The sequence below is a fragment of the Lissotriton vulgaris genome, chromosome 12 (genome assembly GCF_964263255.1).
Source record: "Lissotriton vulgaris chromosome 12, aLisVul1.2, whole genome shotgun sequence".
NCBI classification, from domain to species: Eukaryota; Metazoa; Chordata; class Amphibia; order Caudata; family Salamandridae; genus Lissotriton; species Lissotriton vulgaris.
In genome coordinates this window covers 781,849,972-781,875,302 of record NC_141700.1, presented here as the reverse complement: position 1 = coordinate 781,875,302, position 25,331 = coordinate 781,849,972, and the positions used below count along the sequence as shown (strand labels likewise).

Here is a 25,331-nt window from a genome sequence, read left to right as displayed (position 1 = left end):
CACAGAGAAGAAACCCGGGCAGATAGTCTCAAATCCCAGGCTGCGATAAGAAAGATGAAAGCAGTGGTCAGGAAGCTTTCTAAAGCCTGGGTAAGTGTGGGAGATAGGGTCTCAAATCTAGAAGAGAGGGTAGTCGCCACCGAAGCTGAGGCGGCTGCAGCCACAAATAAAGTGGAAACTCTTGGAGCCCAAGCAATTGACGTCCAGTGGAAGCTGGAGGACCTTGAGAACAGGCAAAGAAGGAACAACCTCAGGGTCCTGGGTATTCCGGAAGGGGCAGAGGGTCAGGATGTTAAAATGTTTATCGTCAAAACATTTGAGAAAGCCTTCCCAGACATCGCCGGTTGGAACTGGGCCACTGAAATACAGAGAGCACATAGGACACCCTTCAGATTGAGAAAAAATGCCAGAGAAGGTGATAAGCCTAGAGCAATTTTAATCTATATAGGCAATTTTCTTCTTCGTCAGTCCATTTCAGAGAAAGCCCGGCCTGACTCTAAAAGAACCTTTGAAGGAGGGTCCTTCTTTGTTAGGCCGGATTTCTGTCACTCCACCGTGGAACGAAGATGGAGATTAAGGCAATTAATTAAACCTTTCCAGGACAAAAGGATACAGGTCTACCTCATCAATCCTGCCCAGTTAAAGATTATTCACCTAGGCAAGACCATATATTTCTCCTCGGAAATCAAGGCTCAGGAGTTTCCAGACTCTCTATAACATGTTCATTATTCATATAACCTAACAAAGGCAAAGATCCCAACTCTTGTTACTGGATGAAGTCTTAGGTTTAGCTTAGCTCAAGGTTAAGCTTGAATCTCACATAGCAAAGCGTGTCACGTTAGGGAGATTTGTGGGGTGATTTGTGGGAGATTCGCGGGAAAATCGTGGGTACACATAAAGCCGAGGTTGAAGTTGGATTTATTGATTGCACTGTGTCCATTGCCGCACCCATCACATGCACAGACTCAGTCTGCGCGCCTCACCGGGGAGTGAGTTGGGTTCAGGGGGGTGGGGAGGGGGGGGTCTCTCGTGGGAGGAGGGGGAAGGGGGAAAAAGAAGCAAAAAGAAAGTTCATGCAATAAATATGTTTTTTGATATATCGGAGATGTTGAAAGTGGTTACACTTGTCATTGCTAGATACAGGATAAAATGTGACTGGTTAGCTTGTTGGCTGGTTTCTCTCCAGGGCTATGTCAAGGATTAAGATAATCAGCCTCAATATAGGAGGACTGAACGATTGGAAAAAGAGGGAAAAGTTCGAGGAGTATGTTAAATTAATAAGGCCCGATATTGTCTGCTTACAAGAGACTCACCTGCCATGGAAAAAGAAACATTGGTTAAACATAAGGGGGTATGAAATATTGTCTTGTTCCTCACAGACCTCAACTGTAAGGGGGGTAGCCATCATATGCCGGGTTGGACTGGGTGGGGTTAAAAAATCAAAAGCTGACCCGTTGGGAAGATGGGCTATATGTGAATTGAAATTAGGTATCACTCTCTGTTCAGTGTATGGTTCCAATCTAGGTGTGGGCGGAAAATCCGTTCCGCTCGCGGATTTTGCGGATTTTCGGGAAATTCGCAATCCGCGAGATTCGCGAATCTCCCGCAAAATCCGCAAATCCGCGAGCAGCGGATTTTGCTCGCACTGTTCGCGTGAGTTCGCGCCCCGCGAATAAGTGCAAAATTGCAGAAATACGATTTTAGCAAAACTGAAAGTAACTACTTACCAGGTTCAAAAGTTCAGGCTCATCATTAGTAGCCATTTCCTGTAGTGCTTCCTGAGGGGCCCCTCCAGAGTTCAGTTGCCAGTTGAAACTATTATGTGACCCTGCTCTGAACCTCAGAATAGTTACACATATGCCACAAAGGTCCTGAATTACAGCTAAGGGAGACAAGCAGGAGCCAGGCTGGAAGTTAAAATCCATTAATCAGCCCCTAATTCATTATTGTCAGTTGGGGCAGGGCAGGTGTTGTAACTAATTTTGCAACAATGAAAGCACTTAGCAAGTGCAAAAGATCACTAATCAGGGCGCACTAAGGAAGCAGGTGCCAGCTAAAAAAATATTCTGTGACACATTAATCAGCCCCAAATTAATTCAGGTCACTTGAGGCAGGGAAGGTGTGCTTTGCTTTGCCGAAAATAATGTACACTGGACAACCAGAGGGTGTGGTGATGAAACAGAGGGTGGCATGGGTGGGCCAGAGGGTGGCATGAGTAGTCAGAGAGTGGCAGTGGTGACAGAGAGTGGCAGTGATGAAGAAGAGTGTCCTAAACAGGCTGGATACGTAGAAACAACAAGTTCGCAAAACTTGCGACCCGACAGGTAAGTTCGCAAATTGCGAAATTGTAAAAACCCTCGCGAACTGGCAGAAACACGGGCGAACACAAAAAAAAAAATCCGCAAATTCGCGGGAATTCGCGGATTTTGCGGATTGCGAATCCGCAAATCCGCAAAATTCGCGAACGCGAGATCCGCAAAATTCGCCCATGCTTATTCCAATCTGGACGATCCAGGGGTGATGGATTACATCGAAAGGGAGCTCACTAACTGGCCATCACCTTTGGTATTTTGCGGCGACCTCAATATCTCAGCAGATTTTACAGGTAACACCCTATATAATGGTCGAAAGCCCCGGGTATTCAGGGCTGTCTCCTCTATAATTCATTCTTATGGCCTGAAGGATGTCTGGGGTAATCTAAAGAAAGATGAACCTGGGTTTACATATTTTTCACATCCATTTAATAAATATACAAAATTGGACTATTTTTTAGTATCAGCCACACAACTTAGCAATGTTGAAATTTCAATGCTCCCAAAGCTAATTTCGGATCACAATCCACTCGTTTTGAATATGTCTATCACTAAACCAAGGGAAAAAATGAGACCGTGGTCTTTTGATAGAAAACTTCTAGTAGATAGTAATTACATAGCACATATAAAGGGGTGGTCCCAATCTTTCTTTGACGCTAATAGATATAGTGCTTCCCGTGGCATGGTTTGGGATAGTTTCAAGGCTGGTTTAAGAGGGGAGACTATTAGCTTTTCTGCACGGTTGTGGAAAAATATGAAGGAAGACAGGGAGTGTCTTTTGGCTAGGTTGGCGAAGGCCGAGGAACAACATAGGAGAGATGTATGCAGCGGGATCCAGGGGTCTCAGAGCCTAGATAGCTTAAATACTATAAAAGCAGATATCCAGAGGCAATTAGCAAAGAAAGCTGCAGCAGAATATCAGACCCGCAGACTGGGAATGTATGAAACAGGTGAGAATGCAGGCAGGGCCCTAGCGCTTCGGATAAGACAAGCCACCTCAAAAAATATCATTACTGAAATTAAAGATGGTGAGCAGACCTATAAAAAGCCAACAGAAATTTTAGAGATTTTTAGGCGATTCTATCAGGTTCTCTATAAGGAGGAGGCAGATACAACCTACCCGGGTATGAATTGGCAGGATACAGATACTAATTTGATGCCCAATGAGAGGGAATCCTTAGAACAGGATATCACTATGGAGGAGCTCCTGCAGGCACTGAAAGATCTATCAGCAGGAAAGGCAGCAGGGCCTGATCTTATACCCCTGGAAGTCTATAAATGCCTGAGTGAAGAAACGGCCCCTCTCCTTAGATCTATTTAACGGGGTTATTAATACAGGCACTATACCAGAATCCTGGACTAAAACCAATATTGTGGTCTTTCACAAAAAAGGCAAACCCAAGGAGAGCCCAGGTTCTTATCGGCCTATATCATTAATAAATAGCGATAACAAACTCTACGCTAAAATACTGGCCTCACGGATGGGGAGGATTATCGCGGGCCTCGTCTCTCCCTGGCAGCATGGTTTCATTCCCGGAAGGGGTACCACTGACCATATAAAAAGAGCCATAACTCTGTTCGATATGCATGCTGGGGAGGGGGGGGGGGGAGATCGCGATGATCCTCCTCGATGCCGAGAAGGCGTTTGACCGGGTTAAGTGGAGCTTTCTTTGGAAAGTGATGGCGGGCAAAGGATTCGGCCCCCGATTTCTGCAGGCAATTAAGGCCATGTATTCCATTCCAACAGCTAGTATCCAGTTAATGGGTGAGGGCTCCAAGCCGATCCATATTTCAAAAGGGACAAGACAAGGGTGCCCGTGCTCGCCTATCCTATTTGCACTGTATATCGACCCCCTGATTTGCCACATTATGGGCAATATCAATATAAAACCAATTAACACCAACGGACTTGAAACCAAAATCCTTGCATACGCGGATGACATAGCTATTACCACTGTGGATCCTGCTAGAGCTATGAGGGAATTAATTAACATCACCTCTGATTTTGGGAGTGCTTCTGGATATAGATTAAATGTGGCAAAAACACAGGTATTATGTTCAAGTAAAACAGTCAAACTGGACGATAGATATGTGGACTCAGTTGTCTATTTGGGAATCACAATTAATGCCCAGACACAGGAAATTATTAAAGATAATTTCTCACCATTATTGATGAAAATGAAACAGGATCTAAAGCGAATCGATACTCTTCATTTATCAATTATAGGCAGGGCCAATGTCATCAAAATGACAATGTTTCCAAAAATCTTATATAAATTTAGGTCTATCCCCTTTAAAATCGATGAAATTTTGATTAGGGAAATGGAGGCAATTTTTATGAACTTTGTCTGGCAATATGGTAAGGTGAGGAGATCAATCAAATTTATGTCTCTACCCCAGGAACAGGGCGGATTGGGTATACCTAATCTAACATTTTACCACTGGTCTTGTCTCCTTACAGATATGGCTATACTTTTCTTCCCTGCTAATATGATACACTGCCAATGCGGTATTCCATCCATATACAAGTTAGTATTAGGGAACGAAGCTTATGGGGTACTGTCAAGGAACTATGATAAACGTTTCTTCAGGTCCCCAGGGTATAAAATATTGGAAGATATCCGGGCGGTATGGTTGGCAATACAGAAGAACCAGAGCATTCCGAAGTTTAACAAGCATACTCCACTTTGGAACTCAGGGCTATTCCCTCACTTAAGTACAGATGGTTCCTGGAGACATTGGGAAAGACAGGGAATCACCACATTGGGCCAAGTGATGGTAAAGGATGCTCTGAGGCCCCTCGATCTCCTGATGTCACGGTATGCACTTCAAGGCTCTCAAGAGTTTAAATACATACAATTGACCAACACAATTAAATCCAAGAGACCCATCATAGATGTATCAAAAGAATGCACACTTTTAGATTATATGAAGGGAGGCGGCCGTCGCATAAGGAAAATATATGCATTATTCTTGGGGACACTGCCAGATGATATGCTTAAGACAGAGGCTACCTGGGTTGGGAAACTGAGTGACCCCGATATCGATCTAGACAGAGCCATTCTTATGGATAAAAGGTTCCTACGATCTTCAAACCTAAGAGCGCAGCATTTTAAAACTCTATTTAACTTATATCACACACCGGCAAAACTGTTTGACTGGGGAAAGAGAGCGGATAACAACTGCCCTAGATGTGGTAAGGGCCCTGCTGATCTGCCTCACATGTTTTGTGGCTGCGAGAAACTAGGGCCAATTAAAAACGAAATTGTAAAGTTTTTAGAGGGGCTGCTAGATGTCAGGATTGACCTATCCCCTACACTTTTAATAATTGGGGTTGACGCCAAATTGGGTTTGAGCACAGAGTCGGAGGCACTTGTTTTTATAGCAACAGCAGTCTTTAGAATATTAATCGCTGCTGCATGGAAGGACACCGAGGCTCCAACCTTTCAGATGTGGATTTGTAGGCTACTTGGGATCCATAACATAGAGTCGGAGCTGTATGCACTGAAGGGAGCGAAATCCAGGGATATGGGACTAAGGCTCTGATCGCCCGTGGCATCATGGAGGCGGTCAAAAACCCTGGGCTTATAGCTTTTTAACATCCATATAGATACTTCCCTCTCGATCTTAACATATTTCTTGTATCTTTTCTTATATTAATGGTTTTAATCTGTTTGAACATCCTTATTATAAGTTGAAAATCTGTTATGCATATTTATATCTCTGTATGTATATTTATATGGTATTGTTATGTCAACGCGTGTTCTCTCCTATGTATTTGATAGGAACATCAAATATCCTTTAATTAGCAAGAAGCAACCAGGGGGTATTGAGGGTAAACTGATCACTTACAGATAAGTGGATGGAAACCTGTCCCGCTATCTGCGGTGTCAGAGGCAGGACAGTTAAACAAACTTTGGTGTTATTGATGCTCTAGACTTTTCCTTAGCTTAAGAACCTCTTGGTTGAGACTTCACACTCCAGTGACAGATCTCTACGGTTCACTGTCAATGTCCTTCTCCTCTACTTACCGTCAGATGCCGTTTAGAGGAATAGCAAACAAGAAACAATACTTGAAGTGTACAGCTTTTGATGATGTGTCTAGCACTCCTTCCACTATGGTGTGGATACCTCCAAGGTTACAACCATCCTTAGTTGCCTAAACCTTCCACTGTCAAAGAATTACAACGATGGACTGGATAAGTTAACTGAGAAATATTAGTTAATTTGATGGGGGTGGGGAGGGGGGCGGGGATGGACAAGAACATGATTTTCACACTTTGAAAGTAGCATTTCCCACTGCCATGTTTGTAAGCACCCCGTGTATGTTTACCCTTCCCTGTGGAAACTGAGAGCTCCTGACAGGGCATAGTATGGATGCTGCTGACGCAGCCCTTGTGCAGGAAAGTCCACCTTTTTGCATGGTTTCCCCCCACTGTTTGCCAGATTACTGATGAACTTTGACTTGAAGTGCCTGCCAATCAGATTCCCAGTGCCTGTGTCCTTTCCCAAAACTGCACCTTGTACCCTCAATTAGAACCTCTCTGGCCATGTCAGTCCCTTGTAAAAGGTACCATGGGTGCCAAGGGCCTTGTGAAGAGGGAAGGCCTCTAAGGACTGGAGCACTTATTGTGCCACCCTTAGAGGCCCTGTACCTTTTCACACACACACTGCTTTTGCATGCTGCGTGTTTTGGTGCAGAACAAAGTGAATACTCGACATGGCACACATCCCTGCGTGCCATGCCTACAAGCTACTACTGAACTGACATAGGTAAGCCACCCCTCTAGCTGAGTGCACTATACCAGTGGTGAGGGTATGTGTGCATGAGCCAAGTATGCCTACAGCCTGCAAATAAACGGGCCCAACTGGTCAGACACTCACACCATATGCAAGCCACTCGTACATTGTGTTAAGCCCCTCAGCACTTCGAGGCCTTGTGATCAGCCAACAAGCTCACTAAACGCATGCGCTGAGCACTGCACAACCCCTCGTGGTCTCCTGCCATCCATGCATGCTGCCAGGAGCCAGCAACATCTGAGACCAGACCCACATACCTGCTACTTCCGATTCTCTTCCAGGGGATCCTCATCAATAGTCATAAGCATTAGAATATTCCCGCCTATGTGCGGGACCCCGGAAACACTATATTATATGTGCCCCACATATAAATACACATATATATAAAATAATATATATATAAAAAACAAGCAATAGCAGCCAAATCACATTAGAGCTGAAATATGCTGTGAAGAATTTCCACCATACATGAAAAATAAGCATTAGAAACAGGAGAAAACAACACCAAAGTTTGTTTAGGAATTGTTTTAATGCTCAGAAAGCAGTAGAAATTCTCAGAACTCACTGGAAGCATAGGAAGCTCCCAGGCTGCATTGCAAACAGACAGTCTAACAAGACTGAAAAGCTAACCTGTAGCTAAATAACAAAAAACTGACACTGTGCCTTTAAGGCACTCATGACCCCCTGAATCCCATCATGCCTCAGGAGTGGCAGTTAGGTCAGTTGTTCTTTCCGGCTCCTTCAGTGAAGGACCCTGGTTACACAGCTCCACTAATTTTCTGTTTTTTTACAGAAAAATTGCTTCTTTTTGAAAACTTTTACTCTTACTTCGACGTCTTACATCTGGTCAAGTAAGATACTGCTTGTTTTGAGCAGTTTGGAGGGCTTTTTTCTTGGAAAATGCCTTCTCTCTTTGATAAATGCCCTTCTTGTAACAGCAAGAAGGCCAAGACAGACAGCCACGAGGTCTGTATCGTTTGCCTGCCTGATGACCATGATCCAGACACCTGTCCACATTGTGAGAACCTGTCAGGAAGGACTCTCAAGGACAGGGAGAGAATTCGGATTTATGGCCTGGCTCACAGAGCTTCGAGAGGGAGATCTCCAGTGAAGAAGGGCTCCAAGAAGACCCATTCCTCTTCAAAGAAGAAGTCTTCACACCCTTCTACCTCAGCATCGAGCTCGGCGCTGAGAAAAGATCCACAAGTGGGATTTTCCTCTGAGAAGCTGCCGTCGACGGCGGGCTCGCCGTCAAGAGGAAGGTCAGGTACGTCGACGACATCGAAGGCACCGGCGCCATACTCGAAATCCCCTCCGCCGTCGTCCACCGGGCGGCGATCGGCGTCGAGGAAGGCTACTCCGCCGCCATCAACCGGGCGACGGTCGGCGTCGAGATCCATTACTCCTCCACCGTCGTCAACCAGGCGACGACCGGTGTCGAGGGACGTCACCTCGCCGTCGTCAACCAGGCGACGACCGGCGTCAAGAGGGGTGACTCCTCCGCCGTCGACAGTGGCTCGTCGATCGGCGTCGAGGACGCGGTCTCCGTCGGTGCAGCAGCAGCGCTCGGCGTCGAGGGTGCCCAATACCCCTCCGCCGTCGTCGCACAGGCATCCGACGTCGAGACATGGCTCTACGTCGGCGGCTGACCATCGCAGTTCGATGTCGAGGCAAAAAGCTCCGTCGACGACAGGGCGAGACCGTTCGACGTCAAGAGAGAAGCCTCCGTCGGCGACAGGACATCGTCGTTCGACGTCGAGGATGAGGTCCCCGTCGACGTCCGGACACCACCGTTCGACGTCGAGGCAGAAAGCTCCGTCGGCGGTGGCTCATCGCCGCTCGACGTCGAGAGACTACGAACACTCTCATGGACATTCGAGGTCGAGATTGTTTGATCCCCCGACTCCTCGGAAGCGGTCGGCTGCGAGAAGTGAGCGCTCGACGTCGAGGCACTCGGATACGATCATGGTGACAGAATCTGCTTCTCACCATTCATCTTATCGGTCCTCGGGCTCCTCTACTGCGCATTCACGATCCAGAAGCCCTGTGCGCAAGACTCCTGAACGTCGTCCAGATCCTTCTGCGGGGCGCATCAGGCTGTCACCTAGATGGTACAGGTCCTTGGACCATTGGAGGGACGATGGGCCTACCAAGCGTATGCAGGACTATGCCAGCCCACACCACAGGTCAGCTCTCCAGAACCTGGTGGAGGAGATGGACAAGCGTAGCCCTCCCAGGCGCTCAACGCCTGTGACGCTGCCCGCCAAAGCGCCAAGGAGGTCCCGTTCGCCTACAAGGGACGCTAGACGGGATGGTCGGGGAAGATCTAAATCGCCTGCCAAGGATCCTAGACTGGAAGGTCGGAAGAGCTCTGTCCCTCCCCGGGGCAGATCTCCTGGGCGGTCTCCGACCAGATCCCCCAGGGCGTCCCGATCCCCAAGAAGAGACCATCGAACAAGGGATCGGGTCAGGTCTCGCTCTCCTAGACGGGAGGAGCGCTCCAGGAAGTCGAGGGAGCGGAGACGCAGTTCCCACCACCGACATAGACATACTCCGTCTACCTCTTCCACTTCATCTACCAGATCGTCCAAGAGGGACTACTCACCGACTTTGACGGACAGTCCGACGTCCAGGTCCTCCCCTGTGGATGATATTGGCACGTACCTGGACGTTCTGCAGAGAGGTGCGCTTAAGCTGAACATCGAAATGTCTGTCCCTCAAGTGACGACGACGGTCATTTTCGAAACCTTGCACAAAAAGGCCATCTCCAGACCTCTGCTGCCTTTGGTTCCGGGGATTATGGACCCTGTCAAAGAAGTTTTCCTAACCCCAGCAGCAATCAGAGCAGTGCCAGCACGCATTACAAAGAAGTACAAACCGGCGGCTTCTGACCCGGTGTTTGTGAAGTCTGACCCTCCGGCGGACTCTGTCATCGTGGCAGCGGCGAGGAAGACACATGCAGTTGCTGGTTCATCTTCGGTCCCACCAGATAAGGACAGCAAGACCCAAGACTCCTGGGGTCGGAAGGTTTGCAACTCTGCTGCCTCCACTCTTAAGGTAGCCAGTGCAGCTGCGCTCCTGGGTCAGTATGACAGAGCCTTATGGGACTCGATGGAGAGATTCAAAGCCAAGCTGCCGAAAGAGGACCAGCAGGACTTTGAGGAGACTGTTACAGAGGGATGTCTAGTGGCTAACCAGATGATCAGCACGGCCGCGGATGGGGCGGTGCTTTCGGCTCATTCCTATTCCCATGGGGGTTGTGCCAGAAGATCGGCCTGGTTGAGACTTACAGGGCTAAAGCCGGATGCCCAGCATCGGATTCTAAATCTCCCCTTTTCGGGTTCCGCCCTCTTCGGGGAACACGCGGACGAAGAAATGACCCGAATGAAGACTGAGCTGGACACGGTGAAGGCGGTGGGCTTGGAGAAGAAGAAGGAGTTCAAGCGCTGCTTCAAGTCCAGCAGGGGAAGAGGGGCCCAACAGAGGGTTCAAACCCCTCAGTGGTCCCAGAACAAAGCTCAGGGAAAACCCCAGTTTCGTGGTAAGCCCAGCAGGGGCAGAGGGGGCCACCAGCAGTCCTCCAACGCCCGAGAGGTGGAAAGGCCTGAACAGTGGCTTCCTCTGACACCGTTGCCCACTCCAGTGGGAGGAAGTGCTTCACAACACCTGGAAGAGTGGGTCAGCATCACAAGAGATCAGTGGGTGCTGAATATACTGCGAAATGGATACAGGATACGTTTCCGGGCTCTTCCGAAGAGCATCCCTCCGAAGAGCTCTTGCCCTCATCAACTGAGCTTGCTCCGACGAGAGGTAACGATCCTGCTGCAGAAAAGAGCAATAGAAGAGGTTCCTCGCGCTCTAAGAGGCAAAGGAGTTTACTCCAGATATTTCCTTGTCCCCAAAAAAGATCAGGAGGACAAGTTCAGACCCATACTCGACCTACGACTCCTAAACAAGGTTATCGTCAAGGAAAAGTTCCGCATGTTGGCGCTTCACCAAATATGTCCTCATCTACAAGCCGGAGATTGGATGTGTTCGGTGGATCTGCAAGATGCGTACTTTCACATCCCGATTGCGCAGCAACATCAAAAGTACCTGAGGTTTGTCGTCGGACACAAACACTGCCAGTACAAGGTGTTACCCTTCGGTCTCAAGTCCGCGCCACGAGTCTTCACCAAATGCATGGCAGTGGTGGCGGCTTTTCTTCACAAGAGGGGTCTCTTCGTTTACCCATATCTAGACGACTGGCTCCTGAAGGGTCCATCTCCTGTACGGGTAACACAAGATCTGCATCTATGCCTGCAACAGCTGCACAGGCTCGGCCTCCATGTGAACCTGGAGAAGTCAGTCCTGCGGCCTATGCAATCCATCCACTACCTAGGCTCCGTTCTGGACTCAAGCGTGGGAAGAGCGTTTCCTTCGGAGGAGAGACTTTCTTCCATGAACCTGAAATGCGGGATTCTGCTAGAGTCTCGACCTCCAACAGCTCGACAAGTGGCGTCTCTGCTGGGTTCCATGGCGTCCTGCATTTTTCTCATCCCTCACGCCAGGCTGAGAATGCGTCCTCTGCAACAGGCCCTGGAGGATCAATGGGACCAGGCAACAGGTCGTTGGGAGGACCATATCCATCTTTCCCAGGCGACAAAAGAGTCAGTCAGATGGTGGACTCGGAGACACAATGTGATGGTGGGAGTGCCGTTTCATCAACCCATTCCGTCCCAATCTATAGTGACAGATGCCTCCCTACACGGCTGGGGAGCACACATGGGTCCGCTTCAGATTCAAGGCCGGTGGTCTGCGCAGGAGCAGACATACCACATCAACATGCTGGAGCTCAGAGCGGTATTCCTGGCTCTCAAAGCTTTCCTGCCAGCCATCACATCCAACTCAGTCCTGGTTCAGACGGACAATACGACAACCATGTTCTATCTGAACAAACAAGGAGGCACAAAATCTCGCCCACTGTCTCGAGAGGCTCAGACGATATGGCATTGGCTCCTCGCTCGAGGTCTCACAGTGGTGGCGGTGCATCTTCCGGGCGAGTTGAACGTCAAAGCAGACGCACTCAGCAGGCACTTCGAAGATCAGCCAGACTGGGTGCTAAACGACAAAGTGGTGGAAGAGCTTTTTCGTTGCTGGGGACGTCCGTCCATAGACTTGTTTGCAGACGACGAAAACGCCAAGTGCCACGCCTTCGCGTCCAGGTTCCACAGGCCGGGGACGCAGGGGAACGCTCTCCTGTTGGATTGGGCAGGGATGTTCGCGTACGCGTTTCCTCCCCTAGCTCTGATCCCGAGGATGGTTTCCAAGCTCCTCAGGACGAACATGGAGATGATCCTGATTGCTCCAGACTGGCCTCGGCAGTGGTGGTATCCGGACCTTCTACATCTGTCTGTGTGTCCACACAAACGACTCCCTTGCAGACAAGACCTGTTGAGCAAAATGAACGGGAGGATAATGCATCCCAATCTCCCATCATTGAACCTAACAGCATGGCTCCTGAGGTCCTGCAATACGGACATTTGAACCTGCCTCCAGACTGCATGAGCATTTTGAGGGAGGCTAAGAGGCCGTCCACGAGAGCATCCTATGCCTTCAAGTGGAAAAGGTTTTACTTGTGGTGTAGGGATCATCATTTGGATCCTGTCAAGGGGCAGGGGGACGTCATCTTACCATACCTCCTTTCCCTCGCTACAGCTGGTTTGAAGTACGCTTCCATTAGAGTGCATTTGTCAGCTATTGTGGCCTATAGAAAGTCCCCTGACCAGGTGTCTTTCTTTCAGGTTCCGGTGGTCAAGGATTTCCTTCAGGGTTTGAAGAAAGTGTACCCCCCGGTGAGAAATCCTTCTCCTCCGTGGGAATTAAACCTGGTTCTATCTAGGTTAATGTCTCCACCTTTCGAGCCCATCCACAAAGCTTCCTTGCAACATCTCTCTTGGAAGGCAGCTTTTTTGGTGGCGATTACCAATGCACGCAGAGTCAGTGAGATACAGGCGCTCTGTGCAAAGGAAACTTATACAGTATTCCACCATAACAGGGTGGTCCTGAGGGCTCACCCTTCTTTCTTGCCTAAGGTCATCTCTGATTTTCATATCAATCAGTCTATTTCCCTCCCTTCTTTTTTTCCAAATCCGACGACCCCGGCCGAGCGGTCACTTCACTCCTTAGATCTTAAAAGGGTGCTGAAGTTTTATTTGGAAAAGACTAAAGGGATTAGGAAAACGGACCAACTGTTTGTGAACTATGGTGCAATGAGAACTGTCTTTCCAGCGGCAAAGAGGTCCATTTCCAGGTGGATTGTCTCTTGCATTAAGTTGGCCTATCAGCTAGCAGGGAAACCTTTGTTGATGTCTCCAAAAGCGCATTCCACTAGGGGGAAGGCGGCTACAGTGGCTTTCTTGCATGACGTTCCCATGTCAGAAATATGCAAGGCCGCGACCTGGAAATCAGTGCATACCTTTACGAGGCATTACTGTCTCGACTCTGATTCCAGGACTGACACTCAAGTTGGGCAAGCCTCCTTGAGGAATCTGTTTGGGTAGTATGTTGGGTCTACTCACGATTATTGATGAGATTTCTGTCTTATCTTTCCTTTGCCCGCAAGGATGAGGAGAGGCTCGCTATTCTATTCTAATGCTTATGACTATTGATGAGGATCCCCTGGAAGAGAAGGATTAGTTACTTACCTGTAATCCTAGTTCTCTTCCAGGGGTATCCTCATCAAAGTCATAAGCAACCCTCCCGCCTCCCCGGGCAAAGGATACTCTTTCATAAGGAGATGTTGTTAACCTATGTGTTATTGGGTTTGGTTTTCAGTCTCCGAAAAGAACAACTGACCTAACTGCCACTCCTGAGGCATGATGGGATTCAGGGGGTCATGAGTGCCTTAAAGGCACAGTGTCAGTTTTTTGTTATTTAGCTACAGGTTAGCTTTTCAGTCTTGTTAGACTGTGTGTTTGCAATGCAGCCTGGGAGCTTCCTATGCTTCCAGTGAGTTCTGAGAATTTCTACTGCTTTCTGAGCATTAAAACAATTCCTAAACAAACTTTGGTGTTGTTTTCTCCTGTTTCTAATGCTTATTTTTCATGTATGGTGGAAATTCTTCACAGCATATTTCAGCTCTAAAGTGATTTGGCTGCTATTGCTTGTTTTTTATATATATATTATTTTATATATATATATGTGTATTTATATGTGGGGCACATATAATATAGTGTTTCCGGGGTCCCGCACATAGGCAGGAATATTCTAATGCTTATGACTTTGATGAGGATACCCCTGGAAGAGAACTAGGATTACAGGTAAGTAACTAATCCATACTGTCCCCCCTGCACAAGGGGGGACAAGGAAAGGCATCATGAAGAGCATCAGCAGGGCAGTCCCACACAGTGGTATTGCTAAGAGATGTTCGGATGCCACACCCCCTTTCTCTACCACTCTGCAAACGCACCTTCTGGCACACTACGGGTTGGGGGAGGAAATTCACTTTACTCCTGTGGGACTTTGGGAACCAAGAAGCCCTCCTGGTACCTCCTGTAAGTCCTGTGTAGTGGAATTCCTGAGCGCTGGTCGGGCCCAGCCCCCTTTCTGCATCATTCTGCAAATGCGACAACTACCTTATAATTAGAAATTAGCATTTAAAAAACTTTAGAAATTCACTGAAAAAACCATAGGTTTCAGGGATGTAATAGTTAGGAATTAGCTTTTTAAATCCCTTTGAAATTCACTGAAAAAAAACATAGGTTTCAGGGACGTTATAGTTAGTATTAGCATTTAAAATAACCTTAGAAATTCACTGAAAAAATCATAGGTTTCAGGGACGCTATGGTTAGGCTGGGCATTTCTCATATAAAAGCAGAGAAATTCGGCGGTTATAGTAGCTAACTATAACTCGCGCCCCCGCAATGCACTGCTGATGATGTCACATATTACATCACTCATGACATTGTCAGTGACATCACTGATGATATCTCAAATAACATCACTGATGACATCATCCACTTAATATCTGATGCACCTCCTCACAACCTAATATAACCTTTCATACACCTACTTTAAAATACAGACTACATTCTCGAAACCATAGACACACTAATACCAGTTAGTACATACCCACTCACTGATTCATAGGAGTACACACATCCACTCACCCATACATTCACTGTTACATGCATCAATACAGCCACTGATATATGCACTCATACATCTATACAGATACTCACACACCGCCACTTACCCATAGTTACTCACACAACTAGTCAGTCACCCAAATAATCAATCACACTGCAATTTACTCATTATAGTTATACACACACCACCTTACAGATACTAACATACTTACTCTATTATACTATCAGTGACACAGGCACATACTCATCCATACAGCCACTCTCACATTCACTCTCTCACATATAGTCACATGTATACTCCAACACTCACATATACTTCCTTTCACATATGTAGTTACTCACAAATGTACCACTGACTCATCCATTCACTCACTAACATAGCCATACACACACTCACCCACACATACAGCCCCCCGCAGAAGCACTCATGACCCCCTACACCCAGTGAATCACCCACTCACACATCTAAGCAGCGAGTCACACCCCCACCCACCTATACAGATACTCAGGCACCCATACAGGTACTCAAACAAGCAATTATTTCCCCATATAGACACTCATGTAGCTACTCACCCACCCATGTAGCCACGTACACACCAACCAACAGACTAATAGACATGCACAAAGATGAGACACTCACCCATACAGACACGTTTAATCACTCACTTAGACAGTCAGTCACGAACCCACTAAATCATTCATGTAGACACTCATACACCCACTCATTCTTCAATACACATTGGTTTATATATGATAAACATTCTTAAACTTTTCAGAAACAGTCACTGGATGATGTTATCAGTGATGCAATTTGAGATGTCGTCAGTGATGTCACTGATCACGCCATGAGTGATGTAATATGTGTCGTCATCAGCAGTGCATTGCGGAGGCGAAAGTTATGGTTAGCTCAGCTAACTGTAACGGCCGAATTTCGCTGCTTTTGTATGAATGAAATGTCATCCTAACTATACCATCCCTGAAACATGTGGTTTTTTCAGTAAATTTCTAAGGTTTTTTTAAATGCTAATACTAAATATACTGTCCATGAAACCTATGGCTTTTTCAGTGAATAAATAATGTATATTTCAGATGAGCACCAGATTACATTACACAAGTTCAGATTAATTTTATTATAAACCATAGGATTAAGTGATTTGCCCAGAATCAAAAGATGTTGAGCTAACACTGGGTCTCAAATCTGGTTCCTAGATCCTAAGTCAGCAGCTCTGGCCATTTGGTCACATCTATATTTCTCAATTTATGTGTGAAAGTCTTACACAAGTGGTAAGATCGAGTACAATAACAAATTCTCTGTTGAAATGGCTTTGTCAAGTAAGAAAACAGCAACAAGAAATACTGGAAGGTTCACCAGGACTCTTGCTTGGGAGAACTTGCAAGGGTTTATTTTAAAACTGGACTTGGAGACATTGTTCAGCACTTTTGCACTGGTGCACAAACAAGGCTAATCATTTTAAATGATACTAACATATTGACCAGGACTTTGCACGCCCACAAAAAATTGTTTCACGACCAATCAATGAGTCAATCAGTCAGTACATGTAGAGCACGATTAATCACCCATGAGGGTATCCAGGTGCTAGGATATCACTGGGCTCAGTCCAAGAGCCAGGTTTTCTGTCCCTTTCTGAATTCCAGGAGAGAGGGTGCTCTTCGTGGTGGACGATTAGGTCATTCCAGGACTTGGCAGTGAGGTAGGAGAAGGAATACCCCCACTGTAGCTTCAGCAAATGCTGGGAGTGTACCTGTGGGCGAGTGAGGTGGAGCAAAGGTGCCTGGATGGTCGGTGGAAGTTAAGGCGGCGGTTGATGTATTCTAATCCCTGATCGTGGAGAGATTTATAGGTGTGGGTCACCATCTTAATTTGGCATTGTTGAGAGCCAGTGGAGGTTCCTGAGGTGGGGGGTCTTTTTCGGGAGGTTGAGGATGAGACTGGCTGACGAGTTCTGCACCATCTGAAGCCCCAGCAGGAGCTGTGTGGTGATTCCAGCATGGAGCGCGTTGCCGCAGTCCAGCCGGCTGGTGACTAGAGCTGGAGCGACGATTTTCCTGGTACTAATGGGGAGCCATCTGAAGATCTTTCGAAGCATAGGTGGTGGCGACTGCATTGCTCTGGTATTTCATGGTGAGTTTGTTGTCCAGTATGATGCCATGGTTGCGGGCATGATCTGCCAGCATGGGTGCAATTCCGAGCACAGTGGACCACCTAGTGTTGTGTCACAGGGAGGTGCTGTTCTCGAAGGACAGCACTTCGTTCTTGTCCATATTGATTTCAGGCAGGTGGTCTTCTTTCAGTCAGCGATGCTCGTCGTACAGTTGTGGAAGTGTTTCTAGAGGTGGAGAGGTCTTTCGAGAGCGAGAGGGTGATCTGGGTCTTGTCAGCGTAAGATGTGATGTTAAAGCCGTGGGTTCTAAGTATGTCAGCTAGTGCCATCATGTACATGTAGAACAGGGTAGGCCTGAGGGGTGAGCCTTGAGGGACACCGCAGATGATGCTCTTGGGCTCCGAGCTGCAGGGTGGTAGGCGGATTTTCTTGGTACATCCAGTACGTTCAGTGAAGAAGAAAGTGATCCATTTACCAACAGACAGTTTAGTAAACGCTGCTCTATGTGCTGCTCTCTCCATGTACTTGCTTGCCATTACCCCTTTCACAGATGTGCATCATCACCTTCTAGTGCTTGCACTTTGGTAGTATACCCCACAATATCAGAGTTATTCAGTCTATCTTGTGCCACTTGATCGCTTGATAGCACCCCCCGTTAGTAGTCACCTCTATCACCTTCTAAAGCTTTCTAGCAACCTCTGATGCACAGTGTTATCGAAGTGGCACAGTATATATACAGAGATATTTGTTAATCGGATGAACTAATTTAGTTTAAGACCATCAAATGATAAAGGTGTACTTATAAAATGTAAATGACCAATGTATATGTACAGTGTCTGTCAATACCAGACTTAGACGCATTATGAGGGCTCCTGTTAACCAGCTATAAGCACGCAGAAACTTATGCGTTACTTGCATGTGCTTTGCAAGTGTGTTTTCACAAGTTTGGTGGGGTGGGGATATTCACACAGAACTCACAGAGTCCCCTGTGTCTAGAGTTCTGTAATTAGCAATTGAGAGAGCATACATCCAACCTGGTATTTAGAGATGAGAAGAGTTGCCATAAGTGTCTGTATACCCTCGTGGCCATGGGTGATTAGTGCGCTATACAAATCAACATAACTTAATGTGTCATTGCTGAAGTCAGTATCCTCGAATGTAGGCCTCATTCCTAACTGACTTTTAGAAGGAGGGAGTAGATTACTCTTTTAGACTCCTTTCCTGGTACAGCCACCTTCAGCTGCTAGTCTCTCCACCACTAAGAACATCCTCCCCCAGTTAGGTCATCCAGAAACTCCACTCCTACACTTATGGGATGGGCGAGTAAAAGCCTCCAGACTGTATTCCATGCTTTTTGCCAGTTCCTCGCAGTGCTTGCTTCTGTTTTACCTCTCCTTCATCGGCTCTTTCATGTTTCTCTTCTCCTCTTAAGTCTCTTCCTTTTTCTCTGACACTTAGTGCTGACGGAGGATGGCTTCACAGACAACCCTCCTTACAGATGCCTTGTTGCTGAACTCCCCTCAGGACAGACAAGCAAAGAAGGTAATGAACATCATTCATTCCATAGCACCTTGATTGTTGATGGGAAATAGACTAGGGCAAATCAACAAAGGGCTGCCAGAAAGTGAGAAACTTTGGGGTGGAGAGAACAGGGCATGTGAGGGAGCTTGAGTGTATGTTAGAGGAAAACCAACGCTGCGTCTTCTCACTTCAACATTCAGTAAATGTCACACCTTTCTCCACCTCTAGAATCACAGTGTTAGAAATGGGATCTCCGGCTGGCTAGGGCTTGCGCCAAAACCAGGCAGAGACCACCACTCTACGTCAGGGCAAGGGAGTTACATGCCAAGATAACCCCTGCTCACCCACTTGGTAACGTGACACGAGCAGTAAGGCTAATCTCGGAGGCAATGTAGGTTAAGTGTTTGTGCGCCCACCAAGCAACAACACCCAAGGCCCACAACAAAGGAAACTCCACACAAGGTTAAATATAAAAATAGCCTTTGTATTATACCAAACACATTAGATAATAAACACACACTTTACAATGTGTCAGAGGCACGGGCAGAATTTACAGGGGATAAATGTACAGTACAGGGCCACATGGACCACTGTCAGGAATAAGCACTTTTAGTACAAGCACTTGGTAGAATTAGCACTTTGTAGAAGATAGAATACTAGTAGGAATAGCGCTTAGAACATAGAACATATAATAACTGTAGCACCTAATAGAAAATAGAGCACACAACCAGTAACCACTGGTGAGCCCACCTACGCAACCCTAACCACCTTAGGAAAATATCACGCAGGGAATCAGGAACTCACTAGTATCACTATACTAGGAAAAACAACCACCTAGGCATAAAAACACATTCAGAGGTATAGGCATAAAGACATTATACATGATGCAGAAATTACATTAGGCAGGTCATTACGAATTGCGCAAAGATCACATAGGGCCAAAACATGTATCCCCCGCAAGGGCACAACAACAGAACTGTCCCCCAGGCCACCTGGCCTCTCAGGGGCTGAAACGCCCTGTGTCCAGAAAGTCAAGGCAAGCTGCGCAGGCAGCCAAAGGCCAAAGGAAGATTTTGCAGGGTGGTGGGGGGGGGGGGGGATATAGCCTAAACGAAGCACCTGCCCACTAAGTGCTGGGCAACTGGAGATCTCCTCTGGGCTCTGGAGGAACAGTGGGGCCCAAAACAACATGGGAGCCTCAGGAGCCTCGCAGGCTCTATGACCAAGACAACTGTGCACCCGTGAGCCTCATGGGCTCTGAACAAAGATGCGCCCACTGGAGGAGCAGCCCGCTGCCAACCAGTGCCGCTCTACCCTCAGGAATTCCCCCTAAATGTGGAAACTAACGTGGGAGGCCTCCCTCTGGGGACTCGGAAAACAACTGCCCCCACGTTGGAGTCCCTCGTGGACTCTGAAGAAATACTGCCAACACGTTGGAGTCCCTCCCTGGGGGACTCGAGAACAACGGCCCCCGGAGCCTCGTGTGGGCTCTAAATACAAATGCCCCACTTGTCGTTGGAGCGGCCCTCTGTCAACCGGGGCCGCTCTAGGTAACAAGGAAACTGCCCCAGCACTCACCAGCTCTTGCAACCCTGGGGCTCTCCTCACGGCACACACGGGGCTCTCCTCCTCACACGAAAGCCCCGTTTCTTCTTCACTGGGTGCTGGCGGTCTGTGAGCGGCAGGCGGGGCTCTTCCACTCAGGAGAGCCTCGCCGGGAAAGGAGGACGCTTCTCTCTCTCTGGTCGGGCTGCGGGGCTCCCTACATGCCAGGAGCTCCGCTAGGAAAACACGCACCTTCGCTGGATACCCCGGGGCTTTCCCTCGATCTCGGGGGCCCCGGGTACAAGCACCACTTTCTCCTGCTTGTGTTCCGCCTCCCTCTCCAGGAGCGCGGGGTGGGCTCCCGTCGACTTCCATTTTTTTTGGGCCAGTACTTGTGGGTCGTCGCAGGCAGCGCGGCGGCCCGGAGGGGGGAGAATAAGTGGCTCACAGCACAATCTGGGGTAGGCTCCCGATAAGTAAATAAATAAAACAGGGTGGGCACCTGTTCTTGGGGCACGACTAAAGTCGGTAAATAAGCGGGGTGGGCACCCACGCCGCAACTCGGCTAACTGGCTCGGCGGAATGCAGGGTGGGCACCTGCCTTGAAGACCAGCAAAAAGGGGGATCCCCACGCCGGGGAATTCCTCTAGGGAGGATTCGCCTGCACCAACGGCGCAACGCACTATTTGGAGGGGGAGGCCAGCACTCCCCAGGCACTGGCAGACCACCCAAGTCCCTCCAGGTCCGGCAAAAGTCTTTTAGCAAGGCGGGGGGCAAGGCTGGGCCCAGGGGCCAGCTCACAGGGCCCTCCAGGTCGGGAGGCAGTGCCCAGTGGCGGTCCTCCTGGCTCCCAGCGGCAGCAACCCCCCCTAAAGAAAGGATCCAAGAAGAGAACATTTTGTGAGGGAACACAGACCCTTTTTATACACCAAATCCCTTTGTCCTTAGGTGCAGGGTGGGGGAAAAACCAGTCGCAGCTGTTTTTGGAGCACCCTGATGTGCTCAGCCCCTCTCACTATTCACTAGTCAGGCTAGGGTCATCAGTCGCACCACAGGGGCGCGGAGCCAGCATTGTGTGGGGAAAGCCCAGCTCTATTCAGGTCCCAGGTGCACTCCTCCCCGGCCATCAACATGCAGATCTCCCATTCACCACTGGGGCAGGCCCATCCTGACTCCTGGAGCCTGGCACACCTGCCAGCTCCAGCCAATCACAAGCCAGCACATTCACTGCACAGGTACACCAATTTCTAGAAGTGGCACTTCCACACTAGACACATTCACGCCGCACACATCATCGCGCAGCATATAATCACATGAGTCGCACATACCAAACTCGCACCTGCACTCCCCACGCATCAGGAACTACCAGGGACACATACATTCCCCATTCAATCCTATGGGAGGGTAGGCCAACCTCACTACACGCACAAACTTTACCCTGGGACACAAGTGCGCAGTAGCCAAAAATCACTAACACCAGGTCACCATTAAAAGCAAAAAGTTTAGGGGTGAACCTGCCAGAAGGGCCAAGTCCAACACAACCCCCTTCCAGCCAAAACGCAGGGTAGACCAATCACCACCGTGATGGGCTTCCCTGCTTGGGGCGATAGAACATAGACGCGGGCCCGTAACGGCAGGGACACCCTCCTGTTCTACCCCACGGTGAACCCATGGAGTTCCTTCTAAAAACACTGTCTGGAACAACTGAGCTACCCCACTGGTACTCCCAAGCTGTCCGCGGCCAGGACCAGGCCTAGGCCACCCAGGTGCCACCGGTCCCTGCCTAGTCACAGAGTGGGGGGCATTAACCCCTGGAACCTTGTAGCCATTCTCCACTCTTCCTGTCTGTAGGACAGGGCTAGACTGCCACTGGTTCTCCAGCCTAGAGTCTACACCCTCAGGTGGACCAGGAGTCACAGGGGAGGCTCTCCTCCCCCTACCTCTCCTTCTAGGGTTCCTCCCCCTCCTGAGAGGGGTACCCTTAAAACGCCATTCTCCCAACCTAGGGTTTAACCCCTCAGGTTGCACCGGTGTCAGAGGCGGGCTCTCCCACCCTCTGTACCCCCTTCCAGAGTTCTGCACCCTCCCAACCGGAGCGGTACCCCTGGAAGATGAACCGGTCAGGACACTGATTACAGACGTCCTTCCCTCCAGGTCAGGCGGATCTTGAACCTGGCCTCCCAACCTCTGGTCTAAAACCTTTGGTGGAATAATTTCCTGGCACTCCAGGACTTCTGGGGACTTACACACTATCCCCTGAGGCTAACACATGACTCATATGTTGTGTGACCATCTGTCTGGCGCAGATCTCCCGTACCCTGTCCATCTGACAGTGCGTGAAGATCCCCCAAAACAGAAGTGGTGTCACCATGGTCACTCCAAGGGAACGTAGCCCAACTGACTAGTCCCTGACCCACTGGTTCTTCCAATGGGGAACACATCCCCCATTCACTCCTCACTTCGGACTTCTGTGCCCTCCCAACTGGAGTGGCACTGCAGGACACTAGAACCACTGGAGCTCTATTTACAGACGCTCCAAGTTCTCTAGACACTAGGTGATCCTCCTCAAATGGACTAACAGGACAGCGTAGGTCCCAAACCTTGGGTTCCCTAGAGAAACCACCCAGGTTCTGAGATAGGGCTTCGGGCATCTGGGGACTCTCAGACACACACTCACTCCTGCTCCACCGAGACAGGCGGTAAGCCCCTACACCCCACTCACTACTCTGGGACCTAGCTGGGCTACTCTGAACCTCTTCCACCTCGCTGGGCTGGAAGATACCTGAACCACAACTCTTGGAATCACTCACCAATGACTCTGCAGATCCTCTGGCCCTTTCCCATCGGTTTGCTTCCTCTGCAAGGTCCCAAGGACAAAAGTATTCAAACCTCAACAGGGGCAGGCGCAACCCTGGACAACAAATACTGAGGAACTGCTCTTTGAGAAACATATTCATTACTCCCCCCACCTTCCGGTCCGGGTTAGTCGCCAGCCAGTCACACAGTACATCTGAACAGTCATCCATAAACACCCCCCAATCCTGGTGAGACAGTTTCCTACTGCCCCTGAATTTCAACCTTAACTCCTCCTCTTGGGAAACAAGTACCAGACTCTGGGAACTGGGACTGGGACTTCTTGCATTGAAGTCTATATCGCTGCCACCACTGGACTCAACCCTCCCTGGGGAATCCAGAAAATTATAACGGCGCACAGGGGATAGTCTACCCTCCAGAGCTAATTTCTCTCTGGTGAAGGCCCTCTCAGCCTCCTCTATCCTCTCCTGCGCTAAGACCCTCTCGGTCTCTAGCTGTTGCTTCTTAACACCCAGTTGCGCCATCGCCTGGGCATGCTCTAACCTGAGCTGTTCCAAAGCCAGCTGGTGCTCACTTTCTGCCCTCCTATCTACCCACTCCTCTGGGGACAGGGATCGGGAAAGGGATGAGGCACTGCCTCCGCTACTGGACCCAGCAAGGGACTCCTTATCTATGGGGTCTTCACTATCTGCTGGCATCCATGCACTGTCATCTTCACCCTCCTCACTGCGCTCAAGATCCCATTGATCCTTTTGCCATAGGATCAGGCTGTTCCTAAGTTCAGGCGGGGTGTCTGATTCACCCACCTCTATGTTTCTCTCTTCACATAACCTTACCAACTCCAACATACTGTATCTAAACAGAACACAGACATCAAAAGCAGGCTCCATTTTGGCGGACGTTCTTGAGAATAGTTTAACACAGGAAACATAGGTGTCTGAGCTAAAACAGGAGTACACAATTCACAAAGGACACCTTTAGGAGAAGAAATAATGGCACTTAAAAAAACCAATAATCCCCAAAATGTGATTATCTAAAATGCAGAGTTTTGTGGTGCAGCCAGTTGCCACTGCAGTACAGCGCAAACACAAATCCGGATCCCTTCCGCTGCCACCAATGTTAGAAATGGGATCTCCGGCTGGCTAGGGCTTGCGCCAAAACCAGGCAGAGACCACCACTCTACGTCAGGGCAAGGGAGTTACACGCCAAGATAACCCCTGCTCACCCCCTTGGTAATGTGACACGAGCAGTAAGGCTAATCTCGGAGGCAATGTAGGTTAAGTGTTTGCGCGCCCACCCAGCAACAACATCCAAGGCCCACCACAAAGGAAACTCCACACAAGGTTATATATAAACATAGCCTTTGTATCATACCAAACACATTAGATAATAAACACACACTTTACAATGTGCCAGAGGCACAGGCAGAATTTACAGGGGATAAATGTACAGGACAGGGCCACATGGACCACTGTCAGGAATAAGCACTTTTAGAACTAGCACTTTGGGAGACCTCAATTTTCACCTGGAAAAAAGCAACGACAGCAACACCACCGCCCTTCTGGACAATCTCGCCAACCTCGGACTCAAACAACTTGTTAATACCCGCAGTCACTACGCAGGTCACACACTCGACCCTATCTTCACCTCCAGCAAACATATCTCCTTCAGTCACACCACAGCTCTCCATTGGACGGACCACAGCTGCGTTCACTTTATCTACAATAAGACCACAACCCACAACCATCCTCAACCTACTCTGCGAAGAAACTGGAACAAAATCACCATCGACCAGATCTCCTCATCGCTTCTTCAAAACCCCCCTGCCCACTCTTCGAACCCCAACCAAGCAGCCATTAACCTCACTCAATGGCTAACCAACAGCGCCGACAACCTAGCACCCCTGAAAAAACGTCCAATCAAACTAGGCAACAAAAACACACCCTGGTTCAACGATGATCTTAAGAAATCCAAGAAACTCTGTCGCTCCTTTGAGAAGGCCTGGAAAAAAGACCCAAACACCAACACCAGAGACGCCTTCAAAAACGCCACCCGCATACACCACCAACTGATCCGGACTGCCAAGA

General features: G+C 48.7%; 1 protein-coding gene across 1 annotated transcript in view; it reads left to right on the top strand.

Annotated features, from left to right (window-relative positions):
• LOC147678699 (thialysine N-epsilon-acetyltransferase-like) overlaps positions 1–25,331 on the top strand; it is a 97,577-nt gene that overhangs the window by 25,055 nt on the left and 47,191 nt on the right. The window contains exon 3 of the mRNA XM_086946626.1: positions 18,823–18,906. Coding sequence (XP_086802752.1) covers positions 18,823–18,906 — 84 coding nt within the window. The remainder of the gene's footprint in view (positions 1–18,822; positions 18,907–25,331) is intronic.